The following is a 17,936-nucleotide window of genomic DNA, read 5'->3' on the forward strand; positions in this document are numbered from 1 at the left end:
GCCGACGGTCAGCTGGAGGACGACTTGCTCTGGACCCACGAATGCCTCAACTGCCAGGCAACAGTTACCGTTGCGGACGTTAAACTCGTCACACTAGCAGCTTATCGGCGGTGGTGGGAAGCTAACCAGCCCGCGTTGACCAACTGGGAGTGTTTAGATTCTCACCGATGGCAATGAGCCCCGTTCGGGTAAGTATTGTCTCGGCGAGATGAAGTCGCACGATGGCGTTCGCGGGTCGCTTCCGCACACCGATTGCATGACAACATCGCATCTTGCGCGAAGCCAACCCGCATCTCTGTAACCTTCTCCACCGTATACTCGTTCGCTAGCTTTTTCGTTTGTGACTACTTTTACGTCTGGTTCGGAGCTAATCGGTATGAAAACGTTGGAACTGACCAGTTTACTAAGCTTCCCGGCTCGCTTACCTTGAACTTCTACGACGGCGGTAAGCTTGCGAGAGATGAGGTTAAGAGGAGCTGTGGTGTTATGATTTAGAATTTCTGACAAGTTCTATATAATGTTGTGACATCTGTTTCTAGTAAATTGATGGATTGAGTATAATTTATAACAGATGTTATTTAATCATTAACTTGCATTTGTACTGTACTGTGCATTTGTACAACTGTATAAATTATTATTCGACAGATATTGCAAAAAAAGCAATAGAACAATGATTATTATTTTTTTTACTTACTCACAAAATAAAAATGTCTTATAATGTACATATGTAAAAAAATATAAAACTATAAACATCTTCCTTAAAATATTATATTGATTTTGTATTATGTACACACGATACCTTCAAATACGTTTGCTTTGTCGGGTACAGGAAGCACCTAGCACGACTTTACATCCCTATCGTCTGCAAGGACACGCTGTAAAAACATATGAGATAAATATGGCACAAGGCTGAACCAACCCAATCGAGCCCAATGGGCCAAATCTAAAAGGGAACCGCAATACAGTACTTTACTAGAGTAAGACCTCCCAGTTCGTGTGCCACTCACTTAGTATACAGTGTTGCCGAAAGGGAAGCTCAAGATGCGAGCAAGTACAAGTGCAAGGTGCTTCAAAATTATTTATTTATGTCACTAATGCTGTCATCAAATGGCAATTACCGTCACCTACCTCCGCGTGTCTGGTATCAGCGCACAGCTTTAGTGGTGATGATCGACGGTGATGCATCTCATTTGCCCCTACAGTGCTGGCGCACAATGCCCACGATCTGGGCCAACAGCGTAAAACACATTCACACAGTAAAAGCAGTGCGAGAAGCTCCCACACGACGGAACTGCACGCCAAGGAACCAAGTTGGTAAATATTTACTTATGCGTTTTACTGCAGTAATCAGGTGGCTAAATGTAGCTAACCGCGTCCTAACCTTACACATCACACCAAACGCACTGCACGACGACAGTCCGCGCCCGTTTCCCAACTCGTCGTCTAAATCTTGGCACGATATGTAAATAAATCATCATTCGCCCGCTTACCAGGGGATTGGATCCGTTGTTGAGATCTCAACAAACCACGGTGGGCTGGTGGTGACGACAGCGGGTGTTCATCGCGGCCACAATCGATTTGCAAACTAATTCGAGCGTGAACGATAAATGATGTTGCACCGAATGAAGGTTTGCAGCGATCGATGAGGATCGTGATGATGACGAGACCACCCCCGGAGTAGAACTTAATATGGGGCATTGCTCACCAAGCATTCATCTACTTGTGCATCACTTGACAGCTGTCACTTGAGTGCTTTGGCGAGCAACCTTTGAGGATGGGAAGCAATAGTACATACGAGACTCAACAGTTTGCATCACAAAGATCGCAACACGTGAGAGAAGTAGTTGCCTCGATCAACATCTGTTCGCAGCTGGTATGTTGGTGCGATCTTGTACTACTCGGTTGTATGTGCGTTTTTTCCCTTCTTTTAACTATCAAATTGCCCTCGCAGATCTTATTCTCTTGAGCCGTATGAGTGATACGCTTTTTTGCTCTTTGATTTTGTACTATAAATAAACACTTTCAACTCACTTTTCTTTGACTGATGCTAGTGGAGAGATCTTTCTTCCCTCCGCTGGTTCTTTCTCTTTCACTTCTCACTTACTCCAAGGACTCGAATGCGGTCAAGTGTACCGGCATGCGGTTGTCGCTTACCCCTAGACGACATAATGAATACGTCAAATGGGCGCCCTTACGCACGTCTGTGTGCATCTCTACCCGCCCCATGGGAGATAAAAAAATGCACACGCAATATGCACGCCGCAAATTCCGGCTGTCCTCGAGCGGTGGCAATGGATGGATGGATTAATTCACCATCGAATAGTCACCGCGGTAGTCATCGCCGAGAATGTGAACCGTTTGCTTGGCTCCCTGTCCTTTTCTTCCACCACCAAGCACCATCGACTGGAGTTTGACATTGGCCTCCTAAAGGCTTTTCCTGGAGGTGTCTCCACGCACCATTACGTCGTGCGTTGTTTGTGAACGTTCTTATAATATTGTGCATTTAATACCTCTCCGGCTGATTAGCAATCTATCTATCTTTCCATATCAACCAATACCGGAAGTGGAGGAAGTCCTTCCCGGGCCCGATACAAAAACGGGGTCAGTCGATTAGGAGGCAACACGGTGCGCTTACTAACGGAAGTGATTCTTTGACAGCTGGTGGGCCGTCACGAAGTCACACGTGACCGCCATTCACCGTACAGTGGTTTTAAAGTTTTGATTTTTTTACCTCTCTCTCTCTCTCTCTCTCTCTCTCTCTTCCCCTTACTTGCCTTTTGCCCTGATTGATGAAACGTTTGCACTTGAACTTGGCACATGCGTGCGTGACTGGCATGCGAGCCTAATGGTGGTTAGACGTGCAACGTTCAAGCATTAACCTTTACCGGTATCTGTTGCGCTGATTTGAGAAGTGCAAAACTAACATACAAAAAACTCCATCCAGCACGAAATGACAACTTAGTTTAGTGAAAAGAAAGAGAAAAAAACGCAAGATTTAAATGCTAATGTGGAAGTTCGTTAAAAGAATGTTTGGTGCGCATTAAATTAGCAGACTGCTTGGGATATAGCATTGTTCCATGAAACTGTGTCAATTAGCTGAAGGTTGAAGGCTTCGCCTGGCTTGTTTTTATTTAATCTAGTTTTTTGTTATTTTACATCTTATGTAACTGTTAGTGTTAACAAATCGATGTATCTCATCGATGGAACGATTAAGTGTAACAACCAGATGACAGCTCAGAGGTTATGGCTATTCCTCATATCCAAAGGCATCTTATACCATTGGCATTGGGTTGTACTTCACGTAGATGCTCGATAAACAAGATTGATATCTAATCTTTTGTAACATTAGTTGAGTTATTTACGAGCTATTGAATAGAACTATGATCAATAATGACAAACGCTTGATTTCCAATATTGATAAAATGTTCTGATTTTGAATAACAAAAGTTATTCTTCTTTTTTTATTTCAATAAGGACGGTCACGCTGTATGACTTATGAAGAAAAGTTATACTTCTAAAAATGTATATATTGTTCTACAATAAAATAAATGTGTTGCTATGTAATTCTTGTTATATTTTAAATGCATCAACATAATTTACTAATAAACTCTTTTCTATGAATTCATTCCAAAGAATAGTACACTACGAACGTCAACTTACTATTAGTTGCAAGTAAAAACTACACAAGATCAAATGCCAAGGATAGTATCAGCGTAAAATACAATCTACAAATATTATTGATCGAAAGGTCGTCCGGTCAGGACAAGCCGAATTTAAATGAACAGCCGTTGGTAAGATCAGCAACAAGAGAAAAGTGGTTTGTAGGTTCTAGAGCTGCTAGTCTAGTGGTAGGTTCTGGGATGCGATGCCTTTCGCTTTTTTCCACGTACAGCAAGATTGAATCATCCCCAGTATACCTTCTAGGTGCTGCAGTTTTCTTTTTGCTTCTATCTTTCCTCTATAATTTCGCCCTAAGGATAAAAGAGAGGAAAATACACTAATTCATCCTTTTTTCCTTAATCACTAACAGTCTTGGTCATCAAGAGACCGGTTGGGTTCATGATCATCAACGGCTTCTTGTGAGCAAACGTGTGCGTACTATTAATTTCGTACACGTTGCCATCCCTTAGCTTCGTGACCAGAAAACCAGAAACCTTTAACAATCGCCATAATACACGGAAGGTTTCGTAAGGTCCGCAAAGCAAAGGCGTGCCAGAGAGGAGCTACGAGGATTGCACCTCCAGTTTTGTTCGTCTATAGTTTTTTTTTAACGTGATCATTCTCCAACAACTGTGCTGCGTCGTACCAGACAGATACTACAGAGGGGAACTCTATAAGGAGACTATTGAAGGTCAGTGTGTCAATTCACTTGACTGGTATCCGCATCCGTTGTGGTTTGCATCGTTTGGTGAACATTGCGGACCCGATTTATTCTTTGGCATGCTTGAGAACTATAAAGTTTAACAGATTGTATGATCCTTTAACTCCTCCGGGACATGTATGACAAACTACAAAATTGTACCGATCAGTTCGTAGACGATCCACGCCAGTAAGCCTTGATGGTTGGAGTTCTGCTTCTTGCAAATTCTGGTCTTTAGTTCAGTTTCTTTTTACAAATGAGCTGATATACCTGTTTTCCGATTTCATTAATTCTCTATTTGCAATATAGTTTGAAGATCCACTAATGCTGCCTTATACTGTTTGAACGTCCGTTTGTGATACTTACATTAAACCACCGAGTAACAACAGTTCCTGCGAAAGATCTGATCTTATGTATGTTCTTACTGTTATTGTTCCACCCGAGACATGGAGAGCCCTACAGTACGAACCCCTTCCAGTTTCGGAACAGGCTACACCGAGTGACACTGAAAGCAATCACTTCACCCAGCTGACCCTGGAAAGTTCAGTGAGCCTTTTTGGTAGGAACTACATGGCAGACGACAAACAGAGACTATCGTTTGTTTTTATTGGGCAGTAAGTTGGCAAGGAAAACGATTTTTTTGTACTGCAAACTCTGACCTTCTGTCGCATTTGTCGAGATTTCGGCGTTTAAAGGAAGGAACAGTTTCTGTTAAGATGAAGATGATTCCACCATACATGGTGCGCATACGATTAGAACACATCATAAAAACATTTGTCTATGTTCGTAAGGCTCATCTTAAAAGGATCGTTTTCATGAAACCATTAATTAGGTTCACGCTAACCTGCAATTCTTCCACCAAACAGCAATTGCTTCCGTTCAGCAGCAGATCAGTAGGTACGTAGTAATTTATGACTTATAGGTGCAAATTTCCGCTTGGCAGTCAAACTCAAACAAGCTCACGAGTCGCACGTGATATTTGCAAACTGAGATTTGAAAAACGTGTGAACTGTTTGTCACCCCTAAAACAAAATTCAATATTGTGTTTTTTTTTAATCTGTGACTCGTAAACACAATTGATAGGCTGCTTGTTAAACAAAGATTAGATCGTTGTGATGTTTTTTTTTCTAGAGGTGTAATTAAAGTACAATAATTTATTATTCCTTTATGAGAGTTTCTGTCATTACAATCAAAACGTGTTTTAAACACGAATTGTAAATTTAATAGAACTTAAAAAGACTAACTTAAAGAACAGAACTTTAAAGAAGAACTATACCAGTAGAATTAAACAATAAATGCTGGGACATTTACTTATTCACTGTAGATCGAACGGCGGTTTTATAATATAACAAATACATACAATTTGATACAAAATCGAAGCATTAATCATTATAGGACAACCCAGCCAGATGTATAATGTCGGATCGTCGATAAACTTGTACAATACGCAGCAAACGTGTATCAATATGTTCACTACATCCACTGTGAAAAGTCTCACAAACAGAGCACCCGTCTTACACATCTATCCCTTGCTTCGTACCTTGATCACTGAAGAGTGTGTCAATGGAGCATAGAATAGAGTCTGAATCAAACCGAATCTGTACAGCAGGGGGGTTTAAAGGGCTGGCAACAAAAGATAAAATGTTAACAAAATGAAACAATAATACGGGCAGCATCGTACAGAAAGTCGATACACCCAGCCAACAAGTTACCGTGGTCCGGTTGACTTTGACCTTATGTTTGGCAGAAAGTGAATGGTTTCGATTGGAGCTAAAGTGTGCGTATGTATGCGTGAATCATGCGAACGTTTTTGCGATACATTATGCCGTGAAATGGGCCACGTGATTATTGGGCTGTTGGTAAAGAACGTGTCAAATCAATTTCTAGGCCACGGTAAATTTGTTGATTCATTTCGTAAGGATTAAATGAAGTACGGGAAGAATATGTAAATGACTTTAGGACTTCTACAATACCGCTTGTTGCTATATTATACTTCATGCGATGCTCAATGCGAACTTGTCAATGTTTTCCTTTTTTTTTTACTTCCTATCTTTTTTCCATTGCAGACGCCTTACGACGAAGTATAAATATTGCATCATACGTGCCTCGATTGTCGAAGCTAAATGGTGACAAATGCCGTTAAATTGGATGTAAATCTATACCCATTTCACTGATGCGGAAATGTACTCGATACCACTTCGTTTGGTTTTGGTACGAGCCTTATCACTTACACATTCTTGCCAGCGGGACATTGTTACATTGGGCACTGCCTTCAAAAGGTATTACCTATCATCCGAAGGACAACGAACGCACAATGGATGGTAACAGAGCAAAACACTTACAAGCGCACATTAGCCGGTCAAAAATAATGCGCTGCGTGTGCGTCATAGCTTTACACGGTATCTGTGTTGCCGGTGTTGCATCATACGACGAGTGTTTGTTACATTCATTTGCTAATTTAGTTATGTGCGAGAGCCGGAAAAATGCCATCCGATAGCCTTTTGCTCCCGTTGAATGACATGATATTTGTTGCAAATATGTAAATTACATTTGCAGAATGTCTTCCTGGGAATATATCTTTAATTTTTATAAGACAAATGCACAATTCATTAGGATCAATGGTAATTAAATAAATAATTCATAGCTTCTAATATATCTATAGCAAGTTAGGTAATAAAACTTTACTAGAGAAAGTGAAGAACAAATTTCTGGTTTTGCCTTACTTTATTACATAAAAAATCAAAATCGATTCCTTTAGAACAAACTCAAGTATATTTTAGACATCGTTCGAAAGTTGGACAAAAGTTGGAACTATCAATTTTGCATTGTGTCGCTTCTTTTTTGGTACATGATCGATTGAAGATCGCATTGGACATTGGAATTCGTTACAATCTGCAAGCCAACATACCCATAGACCTACTACTATTGAACAGATCCAGACAATTGTCCACCCAATGTCACCGACACGACTAAACCCTGTTTCTGCCGTTTAAGGAAGTACATCGCGTGAGTCGTTTAGCATGCGTTAGATACTCAACGCTCATCGTGTGATTTAAAGCGCTTCGAATGCCCAGAGATCTATAAGCACACGCCGTACAGTGTGGAATAAAAGTGAGTAAAAAGGGTAAGAGCTCAAGCACAAAATGATGCGCTAAGTAGGGGTTGCGTACTTTGTTAACTGCTTATAGCTGTGATCGATCGCTGTACTAATCGAGTAGCTGCGACGCTGCTGGACGGTGATGCTAAAGTACGAGACACCACGGAAGAACCGGGTGGTGCACGACTGTTGTTAATTTATGTAATCGACGCCGCGACCTTTTCCTTCACTTCCTAAGACTCCGCAAAAGGTGCTGCACCGTTTAACTTCCGGTGGTACGTTTTGGAAGCAAAAATGGCCATTACAAAACACTGATTTGACCGCACGATTCCTTCTCCCTGCTGCTGAACAGGGAAATATTTAAATTAGTTTCGGCTAGGAGCTAGTTTTTTTGGGGCTAGTATGGTCGATTTGTAGGTCACATGACTCATTTTTCTCGTTCGTCCCAGCATCGACACCTGCTGTTAATTAGCTGTGGTAAGCATATGTTACGAATATTTGTCTTTTTTGCCTTTTACACTTTATTGAAGATTGTTTTTCATTTCCTCGGCAACAAACGAACACTTGCTGGCAGCATAATTTCATGGCTGCCAATACCTATTCGATCAGATCAGATGGCTGCGTTCATTATCGGAATCGGTATCTGATGCTGTGCTAAAGGAATGAAAAATCGAGTGAACGAGCTCGCCAAAAACGCTGTGTTAGACGCACAAAACCACAAACAGCCAGTGATCAAAAGGGAACGGAACGGATATTCGAATGTAGCCTTTCGTACCCGTGGGCAAGGTTAACGACCAGCGGTCGAAAAGCACCACAGGAAGGCATATAAAGCCGAGAAGCCCACTTTCGGAAGCGAAGCCAAACCTTTCGCTACCAGATAGTGCACACCGAACTCGTTGGCCCTCGAAAGAATCGAAACGTATCACAACCGGAGCAAGGAAATGATTGGAAGGTAACACACACTTCCTTCGACGATAACAGCTTGCAACCCTGTTGAGATGAGGCTTCTTCAGCAAAATCCATCACACTTTGCTCATCTGCTACAAACTGCATTGCCTACGGCAATGTCGGGTTGGCCTTTTCCGAAGCAAACCATCAAACGGGTGGCCAGGTAGTGGCAATAAAACGGATTCTGTTCGTATGCAAATCTCATTGCCACCGTACTGACTGTGCAAAATGTCTTGGTCATGGTCACGTTTTTTTATTGTGGGAAATGCAATACGACCGGAGTGACATTATTACAATATTACATCTGCCTAATTGACACTAAACAGCTTTGTCTAAATAATAGATGTATCCAAAATCCATCTTGGAACAAAAACCCACTTGCCAATTCTAATTTAGTATTCTCTTCAAGGAATTGAGTAAGATAATTCTAGATGGCTTTGAAAGTTTGAGTAAATAATACATCGTATATGAGTCATAGTGGGGCGGCCCGGTGGTGCATGTGATAAACGGCGCCAGTCCAAACAGCAGGACCGAGTTCAAATCCCATCTGGACCGACCCGCCTGTAGCAAGGACTGACTATCCGGCTATGTGGTAAAAAGAAGTCTTTTTTTTTTTTTTGTTAACGGGGAGGGATCCTTCAAAAGGTACCCACCTCGAAGGGCGGCTTGCGGCTACAAACCAATCCCTCCGAGATGGGTTATGTGGGATTCATCGTGACGCTGGGCCCGTGAAGCGGACCTGGCAGCCGATGGGACCCTAACTAAACCACTCCTCGACCTGATCCGAACCCTGCCGATACGCTTGATGTGCGTAGTACTCCATGCAGGAACGTTTGTGCGATGCACCCATCCTGTTGACGCGCTGCTGCTTTCCAATGCTGCCACTGCGTCATCCGTCCTAGTTGTCTCAGCTGCTGCTGCTGCTTCGTGCCTTCCTTCCGCTGCTGCTGCTTAATTCCGCCCGTCCGTAGCCGCTACTTCCGGTGGGGTCTAGCTCCTGCTGCTGCTCTGGTTACTCGTTGCTGCTGCTTCCGTTGTCGTCATCCTTTGGTGCGGTCACGGCGATAGTTGTTGCTGTCCCGTTTGTTCCGTGTTCCGCCGACGTTGTTGTCGTCTCCGTCTGGCCGTAGGTGGACTTTCCTCATTCCATCTCACTTGGAGGTTTCTGAAGATGGTCCTTGCGGCGGTCCGGACTGCTTCCCATGTGTTGCTGTTGGCACACATTTCCGCTGCAAGATTTTCTATCGTCAAGCGGGTGTGGCTCTGCTGCTGCATCTCGTGTTGGGTTCGAGCAAACCGTGGACAGTGGAACATTACGTGGTCGACATCTTCCACTTGGTGTTCACACACCGGGCAGTTTGGCGAGCCGTCGAGGATGCCTTTTTCGACGAAGTAGCTCCGGAGAAACCCATGCCCTGTAAAGAGTTGAGAGAGATAAAAATCAATTTCTCCGTGCTTGCGATTTACCCAGGACATAATGTCCGGGATAATTCTCCTCGTCCTCATCCCCGGCGATCTCGACTGCCCCGCTCCGGCTGTCCATTGTTGTTGCCAGCGTCCCATGGTCTCTTCCCTTTGCCGCTTTCGTATGTCTGGTCCTGGACTTCCCCTCGCTACCTTTTCGTCGTGGCAGCGGATGTCCTCCTCTAGGAGAAGGACTAACGGGATAGTGCTTGCGACCACGCAAGCGGCATCGTAGGAGACCGTTTGGAAGGCACTGGCCACTCGAAGAACTCCTGTGCGGTGCGTCCTCTGAACCGTGGTCCGGTGAACGTCCTTCTGAAGAAGCGTCCGTCCCCACGATGCTGCCGCGTAACGGACAATGCTATTCCCAACGTTAACCAAGGGTCTCCTTCTGCTGCTTTTTGGGCCACACTTATTCGGCATCAGAGCGGTCAAGACATTCGTGATATGTGATGCCTTGCTGCAAACCTTCTCCAAATGCCGACCGTGGTGCTGTTTGCGGCAAAGCTCGACCCCCAGGTACTTGAGCGATTCCGTGGATACGATCGTGTGTCCCCCCGCACGTAGTTGACCTACCTGCGGGTTGTGATGAGTGCAGAAGATCATGTAGCCGGTCTTTTGATGGGCCAGCTTCAATCCCACTCCATCCATCCAACGCTCGATCATCTCCAGATTCCTCGTAGCAAGGTTGCTGATTTCCTGCGGGTCCCTCCCTATAAGGGTGAACGCCACATCATCAGCAAACCCTATAATGTCCGCACGCTTTCCGAACAGCTCCAAACGAAGAAGGTCATCGTACATAACATTCCACAGTGTTGGTCCTAGAACCGAACCCTGCGGGACACCTGCCGATACTGGTAACGAGACCATTCCTTCATCCGTTTCGTAGTGGAGCGTGCGATTCGTGAAGTAGTTCCGCAGCAACGCCTGGAGGTACGGTGGCGTGTTCCTTCGCTGCAGAGCTGCTCCGATCGCTGTCCAGTTGGCCGTGTTGAAGGCGCTCTTCACGTCGATTGTCACCATCGCACACAGTCGATCGCCCCTGCGCTTCTTGTCGAGCGCAACCTTTCCGTTGGCAATCACCCTGTTGATGGCATCCATGGTTGAGCGTCCTTTCCTGAATCCGTATTGGGCATCAGCGAGACCGCCCGTTGCATCCAGATGCTCCGTAAGTCTGCGCTGTATGAGTCGCTCCAATACTTTTCCCAGAACACTCAGCAGGCAGATTGGCCGGTACGACGATGATTCTCCGGGTGGTTTCCCGGCCTTCGAGAACAGCACTAGCCGTTGCCTCTTCCATTCGACGGGGAAGTGGCCGGAATCGATGTAATGCTGGAACGTTCTCATGAAGACGCGTGGAAACGCCGTCATCGCCGCAATCAGGGCCACGTTCGGAATGTTGTCGTCTCCTGGGGCACGCTGGGGATTGAGCGATTTTGCAATGCTCACCAGCTCACCCTCGGTAACGGCATCCCGTGCCGTGTCCTCGTCCGTCAATCCTGTTGCCGTGGGCCATTCCATGGGCGGTTGCACCGGAAAAAGTTCGCCGACGATGTGCTGCAGCTTGGCTGGATCCCGTTCCATCGGTACTCGAGCTCCTTGCCACATCTGCCTCCGGATTTTGTAGCCTGGCCCGAATCCGTGGGGCCCCAGCTGTTCCGGAAGTTGATCGCCCTGCTCCTTCTTGCTCCGCTTGACCGCTTGCTCCAGTGCTGCTCTCGCTGCTGTGTACGCCGGACGGCGATCCTGTCGCTGCTCTTCCGTTCGGGCTCGCCTGAGTCTTCTCCGCATCCCGATGTAAGTGCGACGTAACTGGGAAATCTCGTTATTCCACCAGTACACCGATCGTCGTCCTCCCCGTGCTGCTGGCAATCTCGGCATCGTCGCGTCGCAGGCAGTTGACATTACCTGCGTCAACTCGTCCGCCAAGAGGGTGCGATTGTAGATGTCCAGTGACCCCAAAATTTCAACGAACAAGTCCTTGTTGAAATACCGGGTTGCCCATCTGCTCTCCGAAGCCTGCTGTGCACTGTGTCCCAGGTTACGCTGCGTCGTCGTCCTCCCGACCGCAAACTTGATGGTATTGTGGTCACTTGGATTTTCGTCGCAGACTCGCCAGTTATTTTCCCCCAGAAGAGACGAGCTGCAGAAGGAAACGTCGATAATGGAACTACGGCCACTGTTGTTGCTCCAGGTTGGCCGGTTGCCCCGGTTCAACAAGACTAGCTCAAGTGATGCCATAGCATCCATCACCACTGCTCCCCTATGAACTTGTTCTCCATCGTTGTGTCTGCGTTCCATCCCCCACGCTCCTGACCAGGCGTTGACGTCCCCGCCGATCACGGTGTCCCGATTCCGCGGAATCACCGACGCAATTTCGGTCCATTTGCGTCGATAATCCTCCACTGACAAATCGGACCCCACAGGAGGTAGATACACGGAGCAGAAAACGATACCACGCATTTCGACCACGACGAAGCAATCCCGCCGATTCTCGATTATGCGTTGGATAGGGTATCTTCCTGTCGATACTGCTGCAACTCTGCCCGTCGGATCCGCGACCCAGTTACCGTTGTTCTCCGGAATCCGGTATGGATCGGCGATCAACACTATGTCGCAGCCTTCGTTCCGAGCAGTCTGCATCAGCAGGTCCTGGGCCAGCTGGCTGTGATTAAGGTTCTGTTGAAGGACATTAATCATGACGAGGCCGGTTTTTTACCCCTTCTCCTACTTGGCGGCAGTTGCGCTGTCCGAATGAGTGCCCGATTGCTTCCGGGCCTTTGCAGACGAGGCACTTCCGTTCCTTGGTGCACGGTCCTGGGTGCTTAGTCTCCGCACATCGATGACACTTGCTTGACCGATCCTTCCCACGGCAGTGAGTGGCAATGTGGCCAAACTCGTAGCACCGATAGCATTGGCGCTTCACCTCAACCTTCTTGAACCGGCAGCACTGGCTGAATCCGACAACATGCTGTTTTAGTAACACGTCGTCCGTTACTGCCACCTCTGGGCATCCGAAAAATGCGACCAGCGTTCCGTAATTGGATTTAACGGTACTGATCTGGTCCGCGTAGATCGTAACTCCCAGGGCTGTGCTTAGGTCCGTTGCAATTTCCTCGTTGGTGCAGCTTGGTGGAATGTTCGTGCAGGTGAGGCGAGTTGTGGGGGTCCGTGGTCGGGCTTTCGCTTTGCCCTCCAGTGCTTCGGACACTTTCCGCCACATCTCAAGCGTCTCGTCGTGGCTCTTGCAGGACAGTTCCAGAAGAATATTCACCTGGAAATTCATCCTTACACGCTCCACTTTCTGCCGATCATCCCCCAGCTTTTCCTTGAGGAGGTAAAAAGAAGTCTAGTAAGCCAGAAATGGCCGGCGAGACCTGTAAGGTCGTTAAAGCCAAGAAGAGAGATGAGTCATAGTATTAACTCTCGGTTGGATGGTGTTTAACCTTTAACAGCATATAAAGGAATTAATTCCCTCATTTCACTGCATCAGTTTTGGAAAATGCATACTTAAAATAGATTACAAGTTAAAAGAATTATTCAATATCTTCCACGATGCAGTATTTGTTTTTTTTTCAATCTTAATGCACTGCTTGAAGAATCGTTATATTTTTAAATGAAGAATTAATTTGGCAAAAAGTGTAAAACTTATAGATTCAAGGCAATAGCCCTAGTGTATCTATCCGACGCTACAACCATTTCTCGGTGTTGGTCTTTTGCAGAATTCTTCTAAAACGCTCACGGTACCCCTTTCCTCTATCCATGAGGACGAACTAAAAGGACTTTTCGGGCTAGGTAGTCCAGGGCCATTCTAATGACATGTTCCGCCAACCAGAGCCTGACGAGCCTAATTCGCTATACGATATTAAGGTCATCGTCATCATTGTAGTGACTCATAGAGATTCGTCATTGTAGCGGCTCCTATATTTATATGAAATACATACTAATTTATTGTCAATTTTATAAATTTAACTTTACCTCCTTAAAGTAAAAAAACACATTTAACGGATCCTTGCAAATCGTCTGTTCATCTTCATCAATCTACGGTGATGATATTTTACCGTTCAATTACCCAAAATGGTGACTGGAGTGTCAAAGTTGCGGCTTTTCTTATCTTGTGCAAGAAATCAAACCTCGTACAACTCAATTACCGAACAAGCAGACAAAAGTCTCGTGAACAGCACGCATCTCACGTGTCTCTCCCATCTCTTGAGTGGGTGTCCCGTCCTGCTTCGAGAGATCACGTATCAGTTTCCTTATTTGCATTTGAGCTAGGCCATTCTCCAATGGTTCTCTTCCCTTACAATCTGACTCTGACATTACTCTTTGTTGAATCGCTAGACGTGTTTTTAACATCCGCAGATCTGAATGGGTTAAGATCTGTTTTGAAGCTGACGCTCACTGTCGGGAATGGTTCACAATTCGAAGGCAATGCAGCAATTACACTTCGGCTGGGTGCGTTGGTGCTAAAAATGTTTCCAGTGATCACGTAAACTTACCCCTAGTACGAAGGGATCAAATATCAGGCTTATAAAGTTATGATCAGAAGCAGCAAAGGTTGACATCATGTTGTCTACAACAATCACTTCTGAGTTAGCAGTAGTCATCGCTCCTTAGCAAGAGGGCAACACAAGAAACATTGGCCAACGGGTTCCTCGGGAATCATTGGTTCAAGGTTTTTCACCCGCTGATGATGATGTGGAATGAACCCGAACCCGCTCGGCCGTGGACGAAACCAACTCGGTTGGGCCTTAGCGCTATTTCAGCGAACGAGTATTCCATTTCTTCTTTCATCGCACAGCGGAACGAGTGCAGTTCCGTTCAATTGGGCTGCTCTGTTGAAGATACATACCTCCCGAAGAAAGCAATTAAGACACGTTTCAGCGAGAAACCGGCAAATTCACGCAAACCGCACGGTTTCCCGATGGCTAGTATGGTGCCGGAGGTTTGGCCAAGACCCTATATACATTGTGGTCATGCATCGCTGATCAAGTGGGCGATAAACTGCACCGGGTTGAGAAGGAGGGGTGGTTTTGTTTTCTTTTTCACCCCCTAGCTTAGTATTAGGTGAGCTGAGTTTTGGACAGTATTCAGTGAAGTGCACGCGGTTGTTTGATACGTGAAAGAAGAGGCTGACGAAGAGTTTCAGCTCGGAAGATTGCGATGTGCAATTTACCTTTGGGATTAATTACATTTCGTTTTGGGTTTGTGATTTCCTATAGCCTATTTTTTCATTCCTTTTGTTTTCTTTGTTAATTATCTTAATTTTATTCTAACCGGCATGGTAGCTGAAGGTTTTTCCTTTAAATTACTTTTGAAGTTAATAGGCTTTCAAAGCAATAAAAATATTTTACACACATTGTTAATTACAGATTTTTAAATATAGAATTTATGAATATTTTTTTATTCCCATTTTGTTGGACTTGGAACAAACAAATTTATATTTAAATAAATAAAACCTTTAACAACTTCGTACCCGTATGCTATTTATTTCTCATTGCCCTTGGAAAATGGTCACATTAACTCTTTTCATTTACGTGTCGCGAGGATATTTCCATCCGCGTTGGAAAATCCCAATACACTCTACAACCCGTGCTGACAGGTAGGACAGATCACTAAAACTCCCCATAAAAGCACCCCAAAAGCACCAAATCGTTAAATCCGCAATCGCACAACAGATCGCACGGTTATTCAATGACACGCCGAAATCATTGACCTTCTACCGCCCCGACAATATCATGCGAAATAAATGTAAAAAAAAATGTACCTGCGAGCAAACCTTCGCAGGGCAGCTCTATGCTTCAGCCAAACACCTTTCTAATCGCAAATCTCTTAAACAATTCTACGATGTAAGACCCAAACCTCAATCGGTAGTGAACTACTTGAACAGTCGTTTGTTTAAAACGATTCGTCATAAATCTTGCGCAGACAATCGGCGTGTCTTCGGAGCCAGTGCAATCGATCCAGCAACACATGAGGCCCTTTCAAATTCATTGTACTTCGGGGCGATCTTGCGTGATGCTTAATGCGGTGAGCTGATCCTCTCGCCGATTGTCATCCTCAAGGCATTTGGAGCGAAGATCACAAAAGACGAATCGGTTGATTGTAATGCGAATCGAATCGAATTCCTTTCAACATAGAATTTAGGATTCCGTATGCGGAAAGTTGGTACGATCACTGGCTAGATGTCACACGACAACCGAACGAATACAAGAGAAGTATACAAAGTTTACACTGAGCAACAATGTTTAATCTTCTAACACTGCCCCATCGAATCACCTTGACCGCTGTGTGGATTCACATCCGAATAGGTCCCGAAATTGACGCTTTTGCCACTACTGACCCCCATTCGCCGTTGCAAAAAAACACCCTTCTCTTGGTCAAAAACGTCCGAGATCAAGACCGAGAGGAGACCCTCCACATAACGCTGAAGTGTTGCTGATGAAGACACTCATCTTTCGGAAATAACCAAACACACAAGGCAGGGAAGAAAAAATTCCCCCCCCTGTACGGCTCCATGTTGCAATGGGTCATGCTATTGGCCTTTCTTTCGCTCCGCTCTGGTGCGCTCTCTGTTGCTCTATCTATGCTCCTCGCAACCAACCGTGCTGGGGCGGTTTCTGCTCGCCCCATCAGCAGGGTGATCGTGCGCACGCCTGGGGTTTTTATTTTTTGTTTTGTTTTTGCTTTTATTTGATTTGGCCACCACTGACCATGAGGATCAATGACACCGGGTTTGAGAACTACGTTGACGCGTTGGACGAATGTTTACATTTTTTGAACGATGTTTTATTTATATTTTTTTCTTCCTGTCCTATCAGCAAGATCATTTGCATAACCGCCGAAGAGGAAATTATTTGGACACATGATGTTACGGTATGATACACATGTTTTACAAAATGGGCTGCTCAGCTTAAGAATTGTATTACAATTTTTTGGAATGGTTTGGTTTATAATTTGTTACATTAGTGTTTTTAGTTATGTATATAATCATTTAATTTTCAAACATTAAATTGCCTCATGTTAAATATTACTCTTCATTCATCAATGTTATAATTGTTGTATCAAATAACTATGTATTAAATTACATACGCTACTCAATAAACACATGGCTGGAGGTCCTATTAACACATAATTTATCCTCTACATGACCAACTTCACACATGCCTTTCTTTTTATAGCTTCACTCGTTGATGATAAGAAATCACGATAGCTGTATTAATGTATCCCATTAATGTCAACTCCTTTTCTTCCCGTGCTAGTCTTTCTTTACCATCACAACTCTATCGGTGAAGGTCGCCAAGGAAGTTAACCTTGAAATTTCAACCAATCGCTCTCGGAAGGAACAATTATGCTACCACAACGTACACCCTTTAATGCTTTCGTCGGTGAATGTGAGATTGTGGTGAAGTAAATAGCATAATGCTTTTTTGTTTTTTTGTTTTTGCAAGAACGGAAAGTTGTAGCATTCGCAAATGTGAATTTGACCTTGAATTCAACCCTTGAAATCGACCATTGGACCCCAATAGGCAAAGCATGGTAAGATGAATCACAAAAACAACAAACAAAACATAAACGCTGCGGAAGACTTTCAACGGACGACAGCGACGGCCCTCGTGAACCTTAATAAAGCAGGGTAGAACATAAAATGGGTTTTCGCTTCCGCTCCGACAGGCGCAATGTTCTCGACCGGTTACACTATTCTGACTCGCCGACTGAACCAGTCTCGATGTTCACTATCATCACTTATGCTTCCATACTACCGACATTGCGTCGACACGGTGCATGGTACAGCATTTGCCATAAAAGGGAACTGGTGCGGAAATAGCATTGCATCATGCTTCGATTTTGAAGGCGAAACTGATTACCACCCAAGCAACGGAGCGCTCTATGTATTCCCGACTATTCCCTCTCATACAAGTGACTGCCGCACACCACTTACAGTACCGCATTTACTTACCGTGTCTTTCAATTTTCTTTTATGTTCGCTTTGTTGTGATCGTTTTTTATGCTTCTACGCGACGGAGAGAGTGCAAGGGTAAGTACTGGCACTATGCACTCTCGCTT

General features: G+C 44.8%; 1 protein-coding gene across 1 annotated transcript; it reads right to left on the reverse strand.

Annotated features, from left to right (window-relative positions):
- Positions 1-9,092: 9,092 nt before the first annotated feature.
- LOC125769201 (uncharacterized) lies at positions 9,093-10,713 on the reverse strand. Its single transcript, XM_049437765.1, has 2 exons — positions 10,446-10,713; positions 9,093-9,820 (listed from the first exon to the last, which is right to left on the reverse strand). The coding sequence occupies exons 1-2, from the start codon at positions 10,668-10,670 to the stop codon at positions 9,719-9,721; spliced, it is 327 nt and encodes a 108-aa protein (XP_049293722.1). The 5' UTR covers positions 10,671-10,713; the 3' UTR covers positions 9,093-9,718.
- Between the last annotated feature and the right edge of the window lie 7,223 nt (positions 10,714-17,936).

This window comes from Anopheles funestus, chromosome 3RL (genome assembly GCF_943734845.2).
Source record: "Anopheles funestus chromosome 3RL, idAnoFuneDA-416_04, whole genome shotgun sequence".
Classification (NCBI taxonomy): domain Eukaryota; kingdom Metazoa; phylum Arthropoda; class Insecta; order Diptera; family Culicidae; genus Anopheles; species Anopheles funestus.